The sequence below is a fragment of the Eutrema salsugineum genome, unplaced genomic scaffold (assembly GCF_000478725.1).
Source record: "Eutrema salsugineum unplaced genomic scaffold, Eutsalg1_0 scaffold_6, whole genome shotgun sequence".
Lineage (NCBI taxonomy): Eukaryota > Viridiplantae > Streptophyta > Magnoliopsida > Brassicales > Brassicaceae > Eutrema > Eutrema salsugineum.
In genome coordinates, this window is record NW_006256547.1 from 1491339 (window position 1) to 1513248 (window position 21910).

The 21910-nt window shown below is 37.2% G+C and overlaps 5 protein-coding genes across 11 annotated transcripts; 3 read left to right on the forward strand and 2 right to left on the reverse strand.

Moving 5' to 3' along the window:
• Positions 1-58: 58 nt before the first annotated feature.
• Positions 59-2348, forward strand: LOC18011904 (serine/threonine-protein phosphatase 7). 3 transcript variants are annotated; one of them, XM_006394171.2, is made up of 6 exons: positions 59-157; positions 545-961; positions 1060-1551; positions 1639-1785; positions 1869-1976; positions 2066-2348. In XM_006394171.2, exons 2-6 carry the CDS (start codon positions 566-568, stop codon positions 2162-2164), a joined length of 1242 nt encoding a protein of 413 aa, XP_006394233.1. In that variant the 5' UTR covers positions 59-157; positions 545-565; the 3' UTR covers positions 2165-2348. The 3 variants fall into 3 exon arrangements, with proteins under 3 accessions (XP_006394233.1, XP_024007560.1, XP_024007559.1); XM_024151792.1 differs by having other exon boundaries at positions 68-132; XM_024151791.1 differs by having other exon boundaries at positions 76-157; positions 551-961.
• Positions 2349-2496: 148 nt separating this feature from the next.
• Positions 2497-3911, forward strand: LOC18012111. 2 transcript variants are annotated; one of them, XM_024151793.1, is made up of 3 exons: positions 2497-2611; positions 2766-2892; positions 3547-3911. In XM_024151793.1, the coding sequence occupies exons 2-3, from the start codon at positions 2770-2772 to the stop codon at positions 3634-3636; spliced, it is 213 nt and encodes a 70-aa protein (XP_024007561.1). In that variant the 5' UTR covers positions 2497-2611; positions 2766-2769; the 3' UTR covers positions 3637-3911. The 2 variants fall into 2 exon arrangements, with proteins under 2 accessions (XP_024007561.1, XP_006394234.1); XM_006394172.2 differs by having other exon boundaries at positions 2498-2591.
• A 3111-nt stretch (positions 3912-7022) lies between these two features.
• On the forward strand, positions 7023-11156 carry LOC18012112 (ultraviolet-B receptor UVR8). Of its 2 annotated transcripts, none has more exons than XM_006394173.2 (12): positions 7023-7287; positions 7542-7728; positions 7902-8048; positions 8264-8345; positions 8755-8910; positions 9234-9407; positions 9646-9717; positions 9926-9997; positions 10120-10238; positions 10423-10508; positions 10592-10644; positions 10812-11156. In XM_006394173.2, exons 1-12 carry the CDS (start codon positions 7194-7196, stop codon positions 10890-10892), a joined length of 1323 nt encoding a protein of 440 aa, XP_006394235.1. In that variant the 5' UTR covers positions 7023-7193; the 3' UTR covers positions 10893-11156. The 2 variants fall into 2 exon arrangements, with proteins under 2 accessions (XP_006394235.1, XP_024007338.1); XM_024151570.1 differs by having other exon boundaries at positions 9243-9407.
• A 1209-nt stretch (positions 11157-12365) lies between these two features.
• Positions 12366-14884, reverse strand: LOC18011956 (amino acid permease 4). 3 transcript variants are annotated; one of them, XM_006394175.2, is made up of 7 exons: positions 14750-14884; positions 14575-14649; positions 14250-14483; positions 13948-14041; positions 13634-13848; positions 13402-13541; positions 12366-13278 (listed from the first exon to the last, which is right to left on the reverse strand). In XM_006394175.2, the coding sequence occupies exons 2-7, from the start codon at positions 14633-14635 to the stop codon at positions 12622-12624; spliced, it is 1401 nt and encodes a 466-aa protein (XP_006394237.1). In that variant the 5' UTR covers positions 14636-14649; positions 14750-14884; the 3' UTR covers positions 12366-12621. The 3 variants fall into 3 exon arrangements, with proteins under 3 accessions (XP_006394237.1, XP_006394236.1, XP_024006985.1); XM_006394174.2 differs by having other exon boundaries at positions 14575-14641; positions 14750-14877; XM_024151217.1 differs by having other exon boundaries at positions 14575-14635; positions 14750-14855.
• A 2296-nt stretch (positions 14885-17180) lies between these two features.
• Positions 17181-21157, reverse strand: LOC18011876 (probable glucan 1,3-alpha-glucosidase). The gene is made up of 6 exons (XM_006394176.2): positions 19553-21157; positions 19198-19471; positions 18977-19112; positions 18508-18718; positions 18166-18372; positions 17181-17722 (listed from the first exon to the last, which is right to left on the reverse strand). The coding sequence occupies exons 1-6, from the start codon at positions 21119-21121 to the stop codon at positions 17354-17356; spliced, it is 2766 nt and encodes a 921-aa protein (XP_006394238.1). The 5' UTR covers positions 21122-21157; the 3' UTR covers positions 17181-17353.
• Between the last annotated feature and the right edge of the window lie 753 nt (positions 21158-21910).

Sequence of the window (21910 nt, forward strand, 5' to 3'; positions counted from 1 at the left end):
AAAAAAACGACGTCGTTAGAAGTATTTTAAAGGGACATAAGTCAGACAGACAGATCTCGACGACGGAATTGTATATGAAGAGAGAGAGAGAGAAAGCGAAGTAGCTAGGTTCAAGATTGAAGCTTGCAAATTGTAAATTGTCTCCACATCTTAGCCGGTGAATATTATTCCGAATTCTTCTTTGTGTTTGGGATTTCGATTTAGATATATCAACTACTAAACATGATTCGGTTTTGAGCTTTTGCTGTTCTTATGAGTTATAGATGTACGGATATATCTAGATTCGATTTTATGTTCTTATGGATTGGAAGATGTAAGGATATGGGTTTGATTCAGATTTTATGTTGTTCCTCTTCTTTTTTCCCGAATCATTGAGCTGTAACTTCGTCGTAAATGCTTTGGCTTTTGATCACTGAAGACTTTTGTTATGTGTGTGATCACTTTCCTTTTGATTTTTCTGGTTTTGTTGATTCTATGGTTTGCTTTTTTTGGGTATCTGTTTGGTTAATATTAAGACTTTCTTTAAGAATCCTTGTGTTTACAGTTTCAGGTTCAGTTAGTTCCAATGGAACCCGTTCCACCATCTCCAATTATATGGCCAAATGGTGGTGGCCTAACGAACGAATGGGTACACGGGTTAATGTCGTCTTTCGAATGGTCTTCATGGAATCTCCCTCCTTCCCAGTTACCTTCTCTAATGCCAGTTAACGTCTTTGATTCCCTTATTCTCACCGCTTCCAAAATCCTCCACAAAGAGCGTAATTGCGTTCATATCGATGATCTTGACCCTGAATCCAACGTTGTTGTGGTAGGCGACATTCATGGTCAGCTCCATGACCTTCTCTTCCTCATGAAAGATGCTGGCTTTCCTTGTAAAAACCGGTTTTATGTATTCAACGGAGACTATGTGGATCGTGGTGCTTGGGGACTTGAGACCTTCCTTGTTCTCTTGTCCTGGAAGGTAACTCTTTTGAATAGAACTATTTTGATATGCTTGTTGTTGTATCCGCTCCAGTCTTAGTTTCTCTTCTAAAGCTCGTTTCTTTTGAATGTTCTTAGGTTCTGATGCCTGACAGAGTCTACCTTCTCCGTGGTAATCATGAATCGAAATACTGTACGTCTATGTACGGTTTCGAAAAGGAAGTGCTTACAAAATACGGTGACAAGGGAAAACATGTGTACCGCAAATGTTTGGGTTGCTTTGAAGGTCTACCTTTGGCTTCCATAATTTCCGGACGTGTTTATACAGCACACGGAGGGCTTTTCCGCAGCCCAGTATTGCCTAAGAGAACAAGAGGAAAGAAAAACCGTCGGGTGGTTCTTCTAGAACCTGAACCGAGTTCATTGAAACTCGGAACTTTAAAAGAGTTGATGCAAGCTCGAAGATCAGTCCTTGATCCTCCTTGGGAAGGTTCGAATTTGATTCCTGGAGATGTTTTATGGTCTGATCCTTCAATGACTCCAGGCCTTTCGCCAAATGAACAGAGAGGTATTGGTCTTCTTTGGGGTCCAGATTGTACAGAGGATTTCTTGAAGAAATTCGAACTAAAGGTGACCACCAGATACTTAATATCGATGCTTGTTTGCTTTGCTTCCAGATACTGATTTGGATAAACTATTCTACTCTTATTGATGCAGTTAATCATCAGATCACATGAAGGTCCAGATGCTAGAGAGAAGAGAGCTGGTCTAGCTGGAATGGACAAAGGATATACAATAGACCATGAGGTCGAATCCGGAAAGCTTATCACTATTTTCAGTGCCCCAGACTATCCGCAATTCCAGGTATTTTCTAATAATCGACACACGAAGATTGATCACGGATCAAAATCTTTGATTTGTTGTTGTTGTTGTTGTTTGTGGTTTAGGCAACGGAAGAGAGGTACAAGAACAAAGGAGCATATATTATATTGCAGGCTCCTGATTTCTGTGATCCCCAGTTTAGAAGTTTTGACGCAGTTACTCCGCGACCAAAGGTATTACTAATTCACCAGTTCTTGTAATGAACAATGATTTTTGTTTTTTTCTGGATACAGTAGCGATAGATTTGGTTTTAAACGTGCAGGCAAATCCGTTTTATGACTTTGAAAATGTGATTGATTCTGATGATGAGATGGATAAGTCGGCATTGGACGCCACTGACGAACACCAACCAACTCACTGACGGATCGTGAAAATAGCTGAAAAGGAGAAATGGAGAATGTTGAAATGAAGATTTTTACATATTTTATGATTGATCATAAATTTATAAAAAAACAAATGGAACCAAATGTAAATCATTTGTTCAGATTTTTGTTGAGACCATTTGTAGAATTATCATTTTATTAAGATTGAATACTTCAGGGAAAGAGAGAAGAAATGCAAACGCTGGATGTAAAGCTCAACCACCTTGAGTCTCAAATTAACAATTTTTAATTGAACCGAACTAAACCGGAAACCGAATCTATTCCATGTACTCGTTTAAACCGTTTAAGCTGGTTTGAAGAAAGAAAAAAAAAAACAAAAAATAGAAAACGTAATCTCGTCTAATCGCGGCGACGATACGCCGGTGACAATACCTGGCCGGGGATTTCTTCGTACATGAACCAGTGGTGAGTCTCCCTCTGTTTCGGTAAATTTTCTCATTTCCCACTTACTAGGAAAAGCTTTTGCCTTTGAACATGGAAGTTTTGTTTAGGTTTTGATAAGATAAGTTGGAGAATCCATGGAATCAGTATATACATGAATAGTGTTGATTGATTTGAGATTTCAACTAATGATTGCAGAGGGATGCCTCACAGAACACGGCCATTGATGGGACTGTTGCTTTTCACAGGAGTAAACGCGATTTTGGTGCAAACTATTACTCCAGTTTATGACTTTGTCTGCTTCTTGCCTTTCTGGGAGAGACGGGTATGTTTGTTGTAGATTAACTTGGAGACATTATATGTCTGATTGTCTTCTCTTTCTTCTTCATATGTTCTTAGTAATGACTGTGCTATGTTGAGAGCAAACATGTCGCTATTTCGACAAAAGCTGAATCTTTTACTGGTATAATTGTACATCAACCAAGCCGCATCTAATTTGGGTAGCTTTCTTTTCACTTCAGATCTTGCGGTAATAATTCGCTCTGAGAAAATCTTTTGTGGTTAGTCAGGTTTAGCCTAAATCTTGGGGTCTATGGAGTTCACTAGCATTAACGTCGTAGATAATTTCTGACTCTCTGTATAGAAATGCTTTAACTGATCGTTTTAATTTGGGATCCTAGAATCTTGTCCAGGACAAAGTTCTGTGGTTAGTCAAATAGCTAAATTCTTGTATGGAATTTCTAAGTAACAAATCAGCTTACTCAGTGTCGTCGAACTAGGTAGCATATAGTTCAGATGAAAGTATATCTTCTAAGTAACAAGAGGTGGTAAATTGTCTGTCTTATGGTACATGATGTATCTGGGTTGTTGCTTAGATTTGCGTACTGCACTTTTGAAGCATTTATTGCAATGTCTATTTAACCTTTTTGCGATTTGCTCAAGGCTGTTAAACTTATAATGGTCTTTTCTTTCTCTAAAGAGAGAAGAAATCCGGCAGGAGCGTCAAGCAGCTTCATTCTCAAACGGCACAAACTCAACACAGAAAGCTGCTCAATCATCTGCTGGATGATTCTCTCCAGGTCATTCGTTGTCTGTTTTTCATCAGAACCACGAGGCATTTCAAGTGATAAGGATTGAAGATAACTCTCCTGTAAACAAATAGTTTCATCACTCATCCAAATATTCCCATGATCTTCCCCATTTCATCACTCTCAACACTGATATGGTTATCTCAACTCGACCCTTTTATCTTTCAATAAGGATGTTAAGGGGATCCAGAATCGGTCAGTCCGTATAGGACCGGCCCTAGCCAGACCATACCGGTCATATATACTATTTTCACAAGTGAAAGTCTAATGTGATTAAAAAAATTGAGACATAAACCTACAAAGACTCGCACATCCCATGTGGGTGTTGGTTTTTACTGTGTACTTTGTTCATCGACAAACTTCGACATGTACTCACCTCAATGTTCTTATACTTTCATGTGCATAAAGTTAGTGTCCTAACAATAATAGTTAAAACATCATGTCAAGCCTAAAGTATTATAGGTCTTATCTTGTCTCTCTAGTAAAACCTTTGAAACACTTTTACAGTCACGTGCCTTGAACTGTAGTAGATATTTTGCAATGATTTTCACATAATTTTCATTTTTCCGTGAATCGCTAGTAGTGATCCTTAATTCCATTAGATCCAAACAAAAAAAAGACAACGCAACAAATGTTTGTGTGGTGACACGAACCCATTTTCGAAGAGGTCACAACAAACGTCACAATTAGAGACTATCTTGATCTAGAGTTTTGTCTCGTTGACTTTAATGCCAAAATTGGACAATACCCATGAATCATGATGTATTATGCAATGCAATAATGTCTTTATTCATTTAATTTTCTAAGTTGAGATGTCACAACTTTTCAGTTGTCACTGACAAGCATATAATGTTGGGTTTTAATTTCGATTTAAACCTTTAGTTTCGCATAAATGTTTTGAGTCGAGGTGATAGTATCGGTCTAGTTCGGATAAACAAGACTTTCGTCGATTTTATTCATGGTGTAAGATCATCATATGTATCTTGAATTTCACGTATTCAATTGAAAAAAAAAATAGTATCTTCATGTAATTTCTTTTGACCGAAAAAAAAAAAAATTCTTTTGACCGTTTGATATGATAATTTTGGAATGGTATATGGATGTTTTAGTTTTTTTTTTTCAAAATAAATGAATGTATATATTTGAGTATTTGAATTCAATATATCGTCGATAGTAATTTGGATCTATATTTGAATATTTTTGAACCGAAACGTCTCAATTCTTAACTATATAATAACTTATATGTGTGTGATCATTTGATCAAGAAAAAAAAAAGTGTGTGACTGTGATCTTTTGATCCAAAAAAATGTGTGCTTTCTATATATGGATAGTTTGGACCGTCTGGTCTTAATTATTTTAAGTAAAAACGTGATTAGCTGTTATCAGGTTCTCTTTGACCGTACGTCATGAAAATGTTGACTAGTTTCTATTCTTTCACACGTGTGCATGACTCGATTATATGAGTAGTCTTACGAAGTTACGATCTATGTGCCTTACACGAGTGAATGAGTCAACACATTAACACAATTTACGATCTATGTGATATCACACTGGTAAGTACGTATGAGGTGTCGATTGCATGTACTGCAATAGGAATAGCGTTTAATGGTGTATACCCCTAATGTAAAATGCAAAAGGAGTATTTGAAATGCATACAATTCACTGAAATCATTAGGCAAAACAAATAACGATTGAAATTCTTAACCTATTACCAAAATCGAAACTCTTAACCTATTACCAAAACCAAAAGTCTTAACCTGTTTTTTTTTTTTTTTTTTTTTTTTTTTTGAGAAAGGGTTAAAAGTCTTAACCTGTTACCAAAACCAAAACTCTAATTACTCTTTGATCAAAACTTCAAAAGTTGTGATCTGGGAATACATTAAATATTTGCTGTCCTAGTACATTTAACATAAGCAAAAGTTGAAACAACAAAAACATAAGCGACCTAGTAAGGTGGACCAATTTTAATATATATGAGCTGAATACCTTAAAGAAAATATCTTCAAACCTAGCACTACAAGTTTAAAATTATAAGATAGTACAAATTACTTGTGATAAAAAAACTGTTTACTCAAAATTAATTACAAAGAAAGCTAGAATAGTTTATTTGGGTTTCTTCATTCCAATTTAAGATATACAGATTTCCCATTGAAGGAGGAGTTTTTAATTATTTTAATATTAAATTGTACTAGTAGTGAATCATTTTAAAATGGTTGTTATTTTTGGAACATTTGTAAGAACTGTCCTACATTTGATTGGGTTTATGGCATAGAATTGTTTTTCTTCTCATCAAAATAACAGTAAATGAATTTAATCCAAAAAAAAAACACAGTAAATGAATTGAGAAGAAAGATAGTTAATGCGAAGAGGTAAATGAAACGGTCAATTAAAGTTATAAACTTACCGGTGACTCGGTGAGGTCCGTATTCGTATTATTTATGTGAGGAGGGACCCCTCTGCAATTAAAGTCTGTACTTTCTTCCATTCTCACCACCACGACACGAGGGAAGAAACCACATGTATCTGTGCGGTTAAAAACAAAAAACAAAACATAAGCTTCCTTATAACCAAACAATATCAATAAAAATTACGTTTTTATAAGGAAAACAGAAAAAAACTATTAGCCATAGTTTGACCCAAAAAAAAACCATCAGCCATTTACATACTTAAATGAAATAATTTAAATAAAAATCATTTTTCTAACTAAATTACAAAATTATTTTGCTTCAGATCCGTTAGCACAAATAACATTACTATTTCTAAAATATTTTTGAACACGAAAATTCAACTTCACCTCTTTAGACAAAAGTTTAATTTTCGGTCATTTATTTATCAACTAAAAAATCCATTATCTATATAAATAATTCAGAAGCATGACATCAGCTGGGCAGTCAACATATATACAGTCTTAAAAATCTTAGTTTTCGTTCAATTTTTGTCTTGAAAATCTTTCACCTTATTAAACCAATTAAGATCAGAATGTCCTGTTGTCGATTAATTAAAAATTCCCATAAACGGACTGCTCGATACTTATATACATCCGAAAATTAATCAGAATGGATTTACTCTTTTTTTTTGTATACTCCCATGATGGTCCTTCCTTTTTATTCTCTCCATCCTCTCCATTTCCCTTTAACAAAAAAAAAAAAATCCTCTCCATTTCCTCTTTCGATTCTCTCCTTTTTTTGGTCCAAATACTCTTTTTCATATTAAGAAAAAGAAAGCAATTGAGTATTTTGTTTTTTAGAAAAAAAAAAGAAAAAAAAAGAAAAGAAAGCAATTTTGACATGTGCAATCTCCATCGCGCCTTTATTACCATCTACTGCTCTCTCTCACTCTCCCCAACCCATTTCTCTCCTTCACCCTCTCTCTTATACGGATAGTGAAAGAGAAGCTGCAAATTTCCCAATTTATCACAAAATAGAAATTTCATATTTCAAATAATTAGAAATTATAAAATAAAAATACTCCGAACAAAAAATCTTCTGCGCAGGAGAAAGAAGAGAGAGAAAGAGAGAGTTCTCCGCAACTGTGATCGATGACGGAGGAGATGGTGGCCGATGAAGTTACGCCTCCGCCACGTAGGGTCCTTATCATCTCCGCCGGTGCTAGCCATTCCGTCGCTCTGCTCTGTACGTCCAACTACCTCTTCTTCTTCTTTTTTACTGCTTTTTGTCGGTTACGGAGATAGATGATACCCGGAATTTTGCAATCGGCGGCGTTTGAAGGCTGTGTTCTTCACGGATTCTGTTGATCTAATCTTTCCTAACTTGAGAAATGAGTTTTCCTCCCTGTAGCTTATACTGTCTTCGTTTAATTGCAACGAGGAAGCTAGGATATGTGCATATATGCTAAATATTCCGATGTTTGATTTCTGTTTTTGTAGCTGGGGACATTGTTTGCTCATGGGGTCGAGGAGAGGATGGCCAATTAGGTCATGGAGATGCAGAGGATCGACCTTCTCCGACGCAACTAAGTGCCTTAGATGACCACCAGATTGTATCCGTCACCTGTGGTGCTGACCACACGGTTGCTTATTCAGAATCTCGCATGGAGGTCTACAGTTGGGGATGGTTTGTTTCTCATCATAATCTTCCTTCATGTCATTTTTTTAAGTGCTTTTCACTGTAGAGAGAATGCTATTCCTAGTTTTGAAAGTTTCTGCCTAGATTTTGTGTAGTAAACTACACTCATTTGCAACAGACTCTTAAGCCTCTTGTTCTCTCCTCCCATGTGGTTTTTGCAGGGGTGATTTTGGGAGATTAGGCCATGGGAACTCAAGCGACTTGTTTACTCCGCTGCCAATCAAAGCTTTGCACGGTATTCGGATTAAGCAGATTGCGTGTGGAGATAGTCATTGTTTGGCTGTGACAATGGAAGGCGAGGTTCAGAGGTATTTACTCTTACTTAATGTTCTTCTCCTTTACATCGCAGCTCAGCAATGTCACTTGTTGATGATTTTCATCAGACTTTGACTATTCATCAGACTTCAAATTGCTTCAAATGTAATTTTTTGTATATTTAGGTTATTGTGTGCATTGCCTTTTTAAACAATTTTGCCGTCCTGTCTTGTTTTCCAACATATCTCTTTGACTTTTCTATATTAAGTTGGGGGCGCAACCAGAATGGTCAACTTGGTCTTGGGGACACAGAAGATTCTCTAGTGCCTCAGAAGATTCAAGCCTTTGAGGTTTGTGTTCGGCATAATGTTAACATCCTTTTGTCAATTTAGTTTCCTGAACTTACCAAAGAATATGCTTCATAACTGGGTCAATGTTGGGTCCATCTCTGCAACTTGCTCTTCTTAAAGATACGAGTGTTACTAATTAAGGGTCCACTTCTGGTGGAGATATCTTCAACATATAATTTTAAGTCACTGAATGTAGGAGTGGTAACTAAATAATTTTGGCGGTCTAAAAATAGCTATAATTGTGTGTTAACTCTCTGCAAACACAGACAGAAGGTCGTAGGATCTATTATTGATATTTGCTCTGACCGGGTAAATTAGAATATTTAGTGATCGGAGACTGTAAGTTTATGTAATTACTATTGGTTAATCCCCAGTGTTACATCAATACCTCAAATTGTATTGGATACAGGGAATACGAATCAAAATGGTTGCTGCTGGTGCGGAACACACTGCTGCGGTTACAGAAGATGGTGATCTTTATGGATGGGGATGGGGAAGATATGGAAATTTGGGATTAGGTGACCGGAATGACCGCTTGGTTCCTGAAAGAGTTACCTCTGCTGGTGTAAGCTATCAGACACTTGTTCTATATTTATTAAAAACACCTGCTACATTAAACTGGCTTTCGAAATTCTGTATACATTAAATAAATCGAAGATAGTTCAACGAGCCTTAGGAAGGGACCATAAAACTTTTTGGATCCCATGATCAAAGCACAGCTTAGTTTGTGTACTATCAGGCATTCGGTATTCTACCTCTGAACAGTGGGTGAAATAGGTTTAGTTCATGGATCGTTGATATCATGCATCCTCGCTTTTTTCTTGCCACTTTTTTTTTTTTCGGCTCTCTTGATGCTCGTTTTCCTGATTGTGGAAACTACAATTTAAGGGTGAGAAGATGTCGATGGTTGCTTGTGGATGGCGGCACACAATATCAGTTTCATACTCTGGAGCATTATATACTTATGGATGGAGCAAATATGGACAGCTAGGACATGGAGACTTGGAGGATCACCTTGTCCCTCACAAACTGGAAGCGTTGGGCAACAGTGTTATCTCCCAGGTTGCACTTTGGCCTTATAAATCTGTCCTGAAATACGTATCTGTACATCTGAAATATCCAACAGATGAGATAGCAACAATATTTGGAAATTAATTGTTTATATTGCAGCCGCATGAATAAAGTAGTAAAAGTTTCTTACAATTACTGCCGGCTGAAGAAAGCTGGTCTCATTGTATACATTTCTGCTGGTTGTGTTCTTCTTGTTCAACATCTTCTGGGCCTTTGGTTATTTTTCCAGATTTCGGGAGGTTGGAGACACACAATGGCATTGACCTCTGATGGAAAACTATATGGATGGGGTTGGAATAAGGTCAAGAATGTCTTACCTTTTGTTTTAAACTGGACAGTACTTTGTAGGAATATATAGAACACAAACTATCATCTACACATTCATCTGAGATCTGCATTCGGTTGCTTTATATTAAAAGACTTCTCAGCAATCCACATATATTGGGTTATTTTAGTAACTCACCTTGAATAAGACAAGCTTCTAATTTTTCTGTCTTTTTAGCATGCAGTTTGGGCAAGTAGGAGTGGGCAACAATTTAGATCAGTGTTCTCCTGTGCAAGTGCGAATTCCCGACGATCAGGCATGTTACTTATCTGACAAAACGTTACACTGGTCGCCAGCTATATTATCATAATAATCAGCTCATCTCTCAATGTGTTGCTTTTCTTTTCTAATACACACAAGTCTTTTGCGGATTCACAGAAAGTAGTTCAAGTGTCATGTGGATGGAGACATACATTGGCTGTGACTGAAAGAAATAATGTATTTGCTTGGGGCAGAGGCACAAATGGACAGCTCGGCATTGGAGAATCGCTTGATAGGTAAGAGTGTGATCATCTAGACGCTCGTAGATCTATCAATTGCATATATTTTGGTTTTATGAATAGAAATATGAAGATTGGCCATTAAAATCGTTGCATCCAACATACGCCGTTGCTTGACAGTTCCATTCAGTACCCATCATTGATAATGTGAATATTGATATTTGGTTTTCTGGTGTAATAGGAATTTTCCCAAGATTATAGAGGCACTGAGCGTCGATGGAGCCAGTGGACAACATATAGAATCTTCTAATTTTGATCCATCTTCAGGTAAAAATAAAATTGTAACATTAAGTATTCTATAAATGGCACAAGTGAGCTAATATTTCAAATTCTCCTTTGCCTTATTGCAGGAAAAAGTTGGGTGTCACCCTCAGAGAGATATGCGGTTGTTCCTGATGAAACCGTAAGCTTTTTTTTTGTCTTCCTAAAAAACTCTCTACTTAATACTTTAACTTCATATGTTTTTTTTCTCTTACTTTTTTTGTTGAGAATAGAAAACCTGAGATATATGCTTTCAAGATCAATGATGAAACATATAAGTGTGATTTTGATATTCGTTTTGTTTGTCAGGGCCAAACGGATGGTTCAAACAAAGGCAATGGAGGTGATATCAGTGTCCCACAAACTGATGTCAAGCGTGTACGATTTTGAGTTGAGACAATTCCTTTTTTTTTTCCGTGTGTTGTTGGTTTCGAATGTTTTTCAATGATGTCTTTTGGGTTAAGGTTTGTTTGTACTACGTACGTCTGTCTAGTTTGGGATTTGCTTGCTTGCTTGTTGCTGTTAGTTTGTATTTTGTAACTTGCAATGCTTAATTCCTCCCCTTGGGATTTAACTTTTTTCTTACTTCCACTCTAGTGTCTGTTTTTTTCTTAACGATAATAAGGTCTTATGATTATGTGTTTAAATTTCATATAACAAATGCATTTCCAAATTTTATTAATCAAAAAATGTGTCCTACATATAAATGCTAACGTAAGAGAAAATACTGACTGTAGTATTCCTGCTCAAGCATTTTTGTTTATATTTCTCAGCAAGACAGCTTATGTTCAAGATATATTGTTTTCTTTTTCGTATGTTTCATTCAATTAGAAAGTGATATGTACCGGATGAGATGGCAGCGATCCGCTGATTTTTATACCATCTATAAACTTTAAAAAAAAAATTGAATATCGAAACTAATATATTTTTATCCATAAGGAATCTTACGTACAGACTAACTCTTACCATAAAATACATTAGGATTTACATCAAAATGTTGTGACAAGCAAATAAGGAGAAATTATATACATATCTTTGCGTTCTAGTTTACAATTTTCGGGTAGGTTTTTAGCCTTTTAGGCACACCGCACACATGCATGTACCATGTTCCAATTCTTTAAGCAGCCCGAAAATTAAAATATCAAGAAATTTTTGGAGTAGAAATTTTATGTGTCATTATTTGTTAGAACTTCTTAACTAATATTCGATTGTATCATTGAAAATTTTCTATTTGGGTGATGCTCTTTAACGCAAAACCATCCAAATTGCTCTTTTAGTGTTTCTCTTTATGTGTCGGGTTACTTTCTCAGTTATTCGAAAGCGATGTCACTTTGATTCGCTTCCATGTTATTACCTTTTTTAGTTCCATGTCACATCTTTTAAACTTTCTGAAGATTCTTCATGTCTCCTCCACGAGTTTCCATTCCCACATTTTGTTGCTTTATTTTCTTTTCCTTAATCTCTATCGCACTCTTCTTTTATTTACATACTTATGCGATTATCTCATGGCCATAATTCTTTTTCTGTTCTTTTTTTGGCAACAATCATGGCCATAAATTCTTTATATATAATCTAGTATAAGGAGAAGCCAAGAAAAATGCTGTAGTACTCTGTTTTTCTCGCCGACATCATTTTATCAGTTTTAAACTTAATTTTTGATTAAAATTTGAAAGAAAATAATCTAGGAATTTTGAAAAACAACATGATTTTTCAACTTTTAAAATTAAAACCGACATACAAATTAAAAATAATTGTGATACATATTAATCTCTACTTATCTGTTTAAGTTTGAATTTTGCTTATCGATAAAGTATCAATTGTTTATTTTCTTAAATCCACACTAATTATACACTTTAACAGAAAAAAAAAAAACAAAAACTAACACCACATGATATATATAAATTATACGAAACGAAGAAGCTTTTATTATTCACATTTCCCCAAATGAAATATATCAATTTTAGCCACTAAATTTGTATATCCTTAGTTTTTTTATTTGTTGAGAAATTTATATCTTTCTTTCCTCCAACACCTTCATCATCATCATTATCATCATCATCATCAGGCCTGATCATCATCATCATCATCACCCCCATCATCATCATCATCATAGTTTTGTTTAATAAGTAGTCTTGAACGGCTTGTAAACCTTAAGGTCAAGCATTACTCCGGCAAGGGAGCCAACTCCGGCGACCACCGTGATCACTAAACAACCACAGCTCAACATTTGCAAACAAACCCACTTCAGACTCCATCTCTCAACCTTCCTCTGTTTTATATACATCTCCACCGGAAAATAAACCGTCAAAGGCCAAAACCCTAACGCTCCCAAAATCCCCACGACGTCGTTGAAGAACGGCATAAGCATCGATATGACAGTGGTCAAAACCACAAAACAGGACCGGAAAACTGCTCTGAAGACGTTGACTTTGTAGGGTGACCTGATTCCAGGGATTCGGATTTCGAATTCCTTGGTGACCAAGTCATTATCGGGAAACCTAGCCGCGGCTTGTTTTTCGACAAAGGCGAAGATGGGCTGAGCAAAGACCTGGTAAGCTCCTACAAGGTGGACAACAATGGCGGCGTTAGCCACGTCGAGGAGCCAAAACGGATTGTAGAAACCGAAACCGGTTAAGAGGTTTCCTGGTGCTGCGTCTCCGAAAGCTGCGTAGCCCATACAACCACACAGCATGTAAAACGTTGTCGTAACGGCGATGCTTATTCTTGTAGCCTTCTTCATCGTTTTTGATTCTGCTGGTGGAGATCTTACAGTGTCCTAATCAAAACCCCACCCCAAAAAAGGGAATTGAAAAAATAAGATTAGGAAAGTGTTGAACGAAACAGATGATAGAATCGACTATTCATATGGCATAAGGGTTAAGCTGTTTATTTATTTTACCTGAATCTCGATTAAGACGACAGAATATGAATAAGCAAAGGCAATGTCTCCAAGAGCTTGGAAGGTTCTCCATATCTTCTGTGTCTGAGTCACAGTTCCGATGCTAATTCCAGTGAGACTTCCTTTGAAAACTCCATTTGCTGAAACCCATAACATAAGAGTTAGTTATAAACCCTCTGGTTTGTTTGCCGATTATTGCCAAGAATCTTTTGATAGTTATAACTTTGTTTACCTGCGACCTGAATGATTCCGAGGGCTAAACCGATCGCAGAGTATGTGAAGGACATGATGGCCGCGACAATGGAGAGCCACCAAATCTGGTCAAAATCTTTGATCTGCGAGAGCAAGATCTCGGTCACACCAAACATGATCATGTATGGATTGCTCGACATGTGACACGGGTTTTTCCCTCCGCTCTCATGGAAACAGTTCGATCTCTTGATCGCCCTGAAAGCTCGATCCGGATACAAACAGGTTTAACAGGGCTTTGTCTCATTGTTTAGCTCCAAAAGAAACTACTCTACTTCGTGAGAAAGAAAGACTCACATCATGCTTATGGCTGCCGCGATTGTGTACCCGACCGTGATACCAAATAGATTCAAGTACTGGATCAGACCACAGATCTTGAACCGAAACCCACCTATCAGAAACAGAGAATCTCAGAACACAGAACCGAACAGAGCAAAACACAGAGCGAAACAGAGCCAAAAACAGAGCAAAAAAACAGAGCAAAAAAACAGAGCAAAAAACAGAGCGAACAGAGTGAAACAGAGTGAAACAAAGCAAAAACAGAGAAAACCAAAACATATATTATAAAGAGAAAAACAGGGAGAATCGATAATTGATACCGAGAATTGATCGGACAGCATCCATGTAAGTATAGTTTCTCTTTCCGGAAACATGATCTCCGGTTCTGTAGCAGTCACTGAGAAGAGTGGAAGAGTAGTAAGTGACAAAAGAGAACAAGAACATCACTGCAGGACCCGCGATCCAACCGAGTTGACCTATGGCCCATGCCAGCGATAGAACACCAGATCCAATCACTGCCGTTATAATATGCGCACTTGCGGTCCAGACCGTACCTGAGTAGAAAAGAACAAAAAATCGCTTATTGTCTTGACTGACACTCTTAAAACTTTCTAAACATGAATCATTCAGTTTCATAGGGTTTACCTGATCTTTTAAGCCGGCCATCGTCATCGAAACATTTGAAAGCTGGCCGAGGAACATCCATCTGGTTCTAGTAAACTATCAAACTTATGAGGACTCACTAGTTCGAAATACTGTTATATCTAACCAAATTTGGCGGTAAATAGTTTCCAACAGAGAGAGTAGTTATAGTAGGTACCTCTTCTTATTAAGCCTTGCGATGATAAGCTTTAGACAAAGCTATGCAGAAAACTAAACTCGAAGAAAACGAAAAAAAAACAAAAACAAAAAAGTATGGAAAACAAAAACAAAAAGAAGAAATGCAAAGGAAAAGAGTGGTGAGAGCAGTTGCTGCTGCATTTTGATTGTTCTGGCTCATCAACTTATATAAGCCATCAAAAGTGGGGAATCTTTCCTAATTTCTTAGGAAAAATCAAATTAATATTTACAGGTAAGATATTTGAAATTCGGTCAAATAAGCCTTTACCATTTGTATATTTGTTCATACGATATGCGTATTACTATTAGGGTATCCGCCATACTTATATCTCATCCGAAATTTAAAATTATTTTTAAGGGAATTTGCAAATAGAGATGGGTTAAGAAAACTGACAGAAACTACCCAACATTTCCAACATACATATTGCAAAAACATTGCATGTGTCGGACCATGAATATGTATATAGAAAAACACTAAAAAATATGTATTATTTTCTCTCCTTTCTCTCATTTTTTGTGTGTGAAAGTGTTCCATTATTTTTTCATACAGCTCAATAAGGATTCATGATTCGCAAACTTGATCGCAATCTCAATACTAAGTTCCACTAAATTAGTAGATCGCGTTTTTAATAATTAAAAGTGTATGTAATTTTATTATCCGACTTCGGAGATCACAAACAAACGACTAATATTTACTCTTTCGTCAAGACGTACAATATGAATATCAAAATTTGAGAAGTTTTCTAAGAACTATTGTTCTCTCCATTCTTTATTGAAGGATACGGAAAAAGAAAGAGAATCAAATGCTTACTTTACGCCTCCATACGTTTGGGTTCGATCTAATCACTCATATTAATTAATAATTAACAACACTTATTCTTACTTCAAATGCTTCCGAGTCCTAGGCTATTTTAAGAATAATTGAATATTTCTATACTAGAACTGAGCATATGCCAAATCTAGGTTTTTGTTTCTTTATTATTTATGAGGAATTTATGCTACATTAGGGCATTATAATTTTGTTACATTACAAACTTTAATCGATTTCAAATTAATAGGGTCTGAAATTTCTTCGAAAATGCTTACCATGTATTCCTAAGGTTCATACAAGGATGTAGATACGTCCTCTTCAAAAAAATAGATAATAATAATAATAAATAATGATTATTTAACAATCATAGGTCAAAGTTATATTTGGATTTTGGTATAATGAATTTTAAATTGGTAATATAAAACTTATATCTATATAAAGATCCGCTTGATACTGTCTTAATTTCAGTAAGAATTATTTTCTTTATAGGTAATCGTATATGTGGTATGGAGGCGGCACTAGGTTGTTCTACGTACGTAGTTCTACGAGTTCAGTTTACGACAATAACAGAAAAATGTTAATTGTCGATTTTAGACTTCAGGCCAAAAGTATTATAGGTTTAAAGTTTAAAACGAACAAAAATAAAGCCAAAATGCACGATCAAAATAGAATCGAATATGTCATGCAAGTGCTATTATGTACCATTATTATTTTTAAAGAGTATCTTTACTCTTTCAAAATCTCCTTTTGAAGTCCAAGATTCTTTAGTCTGTTCATTTTTTATATACACTACATTCTAAAATGTATTATTTTATTTTTGTTTCGAGATTCATGAACGGAATATTGTCTGGAACTATGAGGTTTTAGTTTAAAGGATGATTGTCTTTATTATACCTACAAAAATTAGGTAGTTACGTGACTCCTACTTATTACACGAAATTTTGGCATCTTTTTTCACCTACACAAATCTAACATTAGTAACCGCAAACTTTACATACGCAAAAATCCAAAACTGTAAACAGTTATGCTAAAGTTGTCTGAAAAAAAAAAATCAAATCAAATCTAGCCCACAGAATCTTTATTTGGTTGATCTTGGACAATTTAATATTCATGACTAAAAGCTCGTGAAGGCGTCCTTATCACATCCTTATTTTTTTATTTTTCTCACTACTGAAAGTCTGATACGTATTGCCATAATTTTCATGGGTTAATTAGGTGAAAAGCAAGGGATTTAAAAATAATTTAGCAGCAATGAATGATAAGATTATTTACAGGTAGATATTTTGAGCAAAATGGAATTGGTTATGGTCTTATGGATAGACCGATCTGACTATTTAGGATAGGTAATACAGGCTTTTCCCGGTCTGTTTAATCTTGGCCCACGAAAAGATGGGTTCAACTAAAGCCCATTACACTCAATAAACCCGCTTGTCCGACCCGTTTTGTTTTATTTTTCTTGTCGGCTGTCCGACCCAATTTTATTTTTATTTTATTTTTATTTTTTTGTCGACGTCCGACCTGTTTAGTCTTGACGGTTATGCAAAAATGTATAAAATTTGACATTTTGAAATTTTATTAAATTAAAGTATGCATTACGAGATTATCAAAAATCTAAAACTTTTTATATTATGAAGATAACAATGCAAGTGACTTCCAAACAGTTAGCTCTTACAACTATTTAAGTCTAAAACTCCAAAAATATGTTCTTTTTTTAAAAAGGGAGTGCAATTCCGTCGCCGGAAATCGGTCACAAGCGAGAATGGTTCGGTTCAATCACAGAATCTTTACGGTCCAGTCCTGGTCCACTCGAACACCTGGTTTGCGAATAGTCAAGACCTTTGTACCAGAGGAGGCTACAAGGCCACCCATTCTCAGTGGTCCCATCTCAATCTCTGCCTTTTGATTCAACGGTTCGACCAGTGCAGATTTCGGACCCGAGGCATGCCCCAAGAGGATAATTCTGTCGATCAAGCACTGGGAAGAGAGACTAGCTTGTGGAGGAGCTAAGTTCGTTGATGTAAGAATACCATTTGAGAAGACGAAGCGACGGTGGATGTAGGAGCCTCGCTTGAATTCAAAGCTTTTGCCATCGTCGATGTACAGTTCACCTTCTGCTTCTTGAGAACTGTTCAAAGCTACCACCTGAATCAAAAAAGAAAAAAAAATGATCAAATACACAAAGATTACAGACCTTACCAACCAAACACGTCTTAAATGTCTACGGATCTATATGCTGGACGGGGTCACCCAACCATGGTCTTAGTGATGAGGCCCAGCTCTAATTCGTCTTCTGGTTCGCGGCTAACCTCTAAAATAGTAAAATGCAAAGCTCTCTACATGCTTAACCGGTCTAGTCCTCTATTTTTTTGGTTTAAACATCCTACTGTCAAACCGTCCATACCTGGCTCGCGGGGTTTTGGGCCACCACAATATCTCCAGTGATACTACCTTTGTTGGGGTATCGAAATTTAGATCAGAGTTCATTTTCTGAAATGTCTTCTCTATTTTTCTACGACAGAGTTACTTTGTTCATTGAACTGGTTGCAGATGACAAAACAGTTTGATAATGGAAGAGTTGTACTTACCAAAGTATAAGGATCATTGTCCATTTGAGTAGAGCTTCGCCGGAACCGGTCTTTCCTAGGGATAATAGTTCCCGCCCTTTGAAACACGGGAATGCTTTCCTCCGGAGCGTCTACCTTGTGAGTCTTGCCTCCAACGTATGTCTTGCCGTTTCTCAGGTCATACCATGAATCTTTACCAGGCAAATACACAGATACATGCGTTGTTCCCTAATTTTTCATATAGCCGAGAAGAAAGTAAGTGACTGATTTGATCATTTCTTCGGAGAAGATTCATTAAGTCGAGAGAAAAGAAGACAAATGTAGAAACCAGTAGCGGAACTTGTACTTAAGCGCTCGAAATACCTTAGTGTAAACTCCTTGCACCAATAGACCATCACCGACCATGAAGGCTTCATCGTTGCTAAAAGTAGCTTCATCTGCTGGGAATTCCATCCATAACGGACGTACAACAGGAACACCCGTAACATTTGCTTCTCTAAATAACGTGTAAAAGTATGGGAGCAGCGTGTAACGAGTGTGTATGGCATCTCTCATGAGTTCTGTATTCCGTTCACTGAAACAAAATAAAATTGATTTGATTTGAATGAGAAAATGCGGAATTTACGAGCCAGCAAAACAAAGGCAATGGACCACAGGACAATCATTGCAATGCCTACTTGATGAAACTAATGTGTTAACGATTTATAAAATTAACTGAGTAGACTGCAACACCAAGTGCTATTGCCACGATCTTATTCACTTCTCAACTGCATGATCAATACCTAAAGCGCTTATACTCGAAGAAAAATATTAGTAATATAACACATCTTACCCAAACAACCACGGTTCTCGTCTTTTGGTGTCATGATGAGCATGACCCCTGAAAAATGGATAGTAAGCGCCGACTTGGTACCACCTAACAAGTAGTTCTGGTTCAGGATTTCCAAAAAACCCACCAATATCAGCTCCTGAAAAAGAAAAGAAAGCTTCCATAAGATTCGCGAGAGAAAAAATAATCCGTCAGCAGAAATTGAGCAGAAAATTTCCTTGCACCTGAGAATGTTATTCCAGTAAGACCAAGTGTCAATAACATTGGAATGGAGACTCTAAGGTGTTCCCATTCAGCTGTGTTATCTCCAGTCCAAATTGCTCCGTATCTTTGAGTACCAGGAAAGATTGCTCTTGACAATACAAAAGGCCTATCCTTTCCTTCTCCACGCATGACTAGACCATCGGAAGTCGCCATGTGAAAGTAATATCCATAAGCGTTATGAACTTCCCTGTGTTCAACACCGCCAACATGTAATGCATCCCTTGGCATAGTAACCTATTAAAAAAAAAAAAGTTATACAGACTTACAGAAAAACAATAACAGAATTAGCAAGACCAATCATACAGAAAGCTTTACCTCTGGACCATTGAATACGGAAGGCTCATTCATGTCATTCCAGATGTATAACGACGGAGTTGAACCAACATAGTTCTTATAAGAGAACCTTCCACCCCACCATTCTCTAATCTCTGGACTCAACATATCAATGTAAGATGATGAACCAGGCCAGCACCAACCATCAAAGTCTTTTCCAGATGAATCCTTAACATAGTATCCCATCTGAGTAGCCTCCTTATGTAAGAAGTACGAGTCATCCCTCTTGATATGAGGATCCACAATGGTCACCATCCGTCTACCCTTTGCAGCCAATTTCTTTTGCATCTCCTCTGGATGAGGAAACAACACACTATCCCATGTGAAGTATCTCTTCCCATCTGTATGCTCGATGTCAAGCCAGAGAACATCATAGGGAATATCATGCTCATCGAATTTCGAGTCCACCTGTGCCACATCCTCCTCATCTTTATAGTTCCACCTACATTGGTGATAACCAGTAGCAAACAACTGAGGCATGGCTGAAGTACCTGTCACACTTGCATACTGCTTGACGACATCCTTTGGCTCAGGCCCGACGAAGAAGAATGTGTCTACAATTCCTGCCTCACTCATCCAGAGTGTGTCAATCCTACTCTGACTGGAAGGCAATGAAATGCCACTCTCTGCATCCCATCCATTAGCCAACACATCGATCTGCATTTCCGCAGCATTCAACCAGAAAAATCCCGAAGTTTTACCAGATTTCCCATGTGAAACCATGAATGGGATCGACCCGTAAAGCCCAAATGGTGATTCATGCTCGTATTCAAAAACATCTAGATTAAATAGCCGGTAGGGTTCAGATTCCTCAACTCCAGGACCCTTGGTAGGCTTTAAGGCGAAACTAGTGGCGTGTTCAGGAATTCCGTATACGAAACTGGAATCATAAAACGAAACATCGAAGCTAATGGATTGAGGACCAGATGGTCTCGAATCTGTATGCGTCCTAAATTTCTCTTCCCAGTTATCTCCGTCACTTTTCTTCCCAAGCTGCTCAAAATCAAATAACCCATGAGAATTCAAAGACACGACGCGACGGCGATCACCTGATTTCTCGCGCACAAACACCTCAAATGGTTCGTGCCGCACCACCGCCTCGTAGCCATCGGATAGGTAGACTACTGAAGACGGACTAGTGTCTCCAGAGATCGTCTCCGTCGCTACTTTATGCAGCCAGATCTTCTTATCCTCGAATTCGGACACTACCACATCAGGCACTCTGAATCTCTTCTTCGGTGGTTCCAGTGAATGGTCCTCATCAATCCTAAGCCGCACGATCCCATCCGTATAAACCGAGAGAGAGAGTACCAACGGCTTGATCTGATCACCATCGCCTTGATTAGGGGCTTTTGGTAGGAGCTTGGCTACAAGATCTCCATCGGAGATGGAAACATCGCCTACAATCAGAGAACAGGCACCAGGAGTACGAGATCGAGCGCGTTTACAGAATGGAGTTTGATCGCAGCTTCGAAACTCCTCCTTCTTCCATGAAATCGCTGTTTGGGATCCGAAGCAAAGAAGTGATAGTAGAAAGAGAAGATATTTCATTTTTGTTCCTCGTTCATGGAATCCTTAGATTGAGGAAGAAAAAAGGACAGCGAAAATATAACACTCAAGAAGACGAACTTTCCGAGTTGGATATATTCGCCTGAATATTTGACCCGCTTATCAGAATTATAGCCCAAGATTAAAGGCTCAACTAAGGCCCATATTTCTATAACCTGTCCCAAACCTGAATTATAATTTGGATATTTGAGTTTCGGGAAATGTCTTATTAAAGGCTCAACGAAGGCCCATATTTCCAAAATCCAGCCCAAAATGGATTTACAAATTTGGGTATTTGAAGTTTTCGGATCTGTGTTCTTCAAATGAAACCCTAAATTAGATTAAAGGCTCAACTAAGGCCCATATTCCGATAACCTGGCCAAAACCTGAATGTCAATTTCGATATTCGAGTTTTTGGATCTGTCTTCTGCAAACGAAACCCTAATTTAAATTAAAGGCTCAACGAAGGCCCATATTTCCAAAATCCGGCCCAAAATGGATTTACAAATTTGGGTATTTGAATTTTTCGGATCTGTCTTCTTCAAATGAAACCCTAATTTAGATTAAAGGCTCAACTAAGGGCCATATTCCCATAATATGGCCCAAACCTGAATTTCTATTTGGATATTTGAGTTTTGGGATCTGTCTTTCGAAACCCTAATTTAAATTAAAGGCTCAATAAAGGCCCATATTCCTAGAATCCGGCCCAAAACGGATTTACAAATTTGGGTATTTGAAGTTTTCGGATTCGTCTTCTTCAAATGAAACCCTAATTTAGATTACAGGCTTAAC

Excerpts from the sequence above, each read along its gene's own strand:
- LOC18012112 (XM_006394173.2), top strand. The coding sequence starts at position 7,194 with ATGACGGAGGAGATGGTGGCCGATGAAGTTACGCCTCCGCCACGTAGG. Across the intron at positions 8,346-8,754 it reads AGAAGATTCAAGCCTTTGAG|GGAATACGAATCAAAATGGT; the intron begins GTTTGTGTTCGG and ends TATTGGATACAG. Across the intron at positions 9,718-9,925 it reads ATGGATGGGGTTGGAATAAG|TTTGGGCAAGTAGGAGTGGG; the intron begins GTCAAGAATGTC and ends TTTAGCATGCAG.
- LOC18012111 (XM_024151793.1), top strand. The coding sequence starts at position 2,770 with ATGCCTCACAGAACACGGCCATTGATGGGACTGTTGCTTTTCACAGGA. Across the intron at positions 2,893-3,546 it reads TGCCTTTCTGGGAGAGACGG|AGAGAAGAAATCCGGCAGGA; the intron begins GTATGTTTGTTG and ends CTTTCTCTAAAG.
- LOC18011904 (XM_006394171.2), top strand. The coding sequence starts at position 566 with ATGGAACCCGTTCCACCATCTCCAATTATATGGCCAAATGGTGGTGGC. Across the intron at positions 962-1,059 it reads TTGTTCTCTTGTCCTGGAAG|GTTCTGATGCCTGACAGAGT; the intron begins GTAACTCTTTTG and ends GAATGTTCTTAG. Across the intron at positions 1,977-2,065 it reads CAGTTACTCCGCGACCAAAG|GCAAATCCGTTTTATGACTT; the intron begins GTATTACTAATT and ends TTAAACGTGCAG.
- LOC18011956 (XM_006394175.2), bottom strand. The coding sequence starts at position 14,635 with ATGGATGTTCCTCGGCCAGCTTTCAAATGTTTCGATGACGATGGCCGG. Across the intron at positions 14,484-14,574 it reads TGGCCGGCTTAAAAGATCAG|GTACGGTCTGGACCGCAAGT; the intron begins GTAAACCCTATG and ends TTTTCTACTCAG. Across the intron at positions 13,279-13,401 it reads TCGTCTTAATCGAGATTCAG|GACACTGTAAGATCTCCACC; the intron begins GTAAAATAAATA and ends GGTTTTGATTAG.
- LOC18011876 (XM_006394176.2), bottom strand. The coding sequence starts at position 21,121 with ATGAAATATCTTCTCTTTCTACTATCACTTCTTTGCTTCGGATCCCAA. Across the intron at positions 19,472-19,552 it reads CCGTATTCAATGGTCCAGAG|GTTACTATGCCAAGGGATGC; the intron begins GTAAAGCTTTCT and ends TTTTTTTAATAG. Across the intron at positions 18,373-18,507 it reads TGCAAGGAGTTTACACTAAG|GGAACAACGCATGTATCTGT; the intron begins GTATTTCGAGCG and ends ATGAAAAATTAG.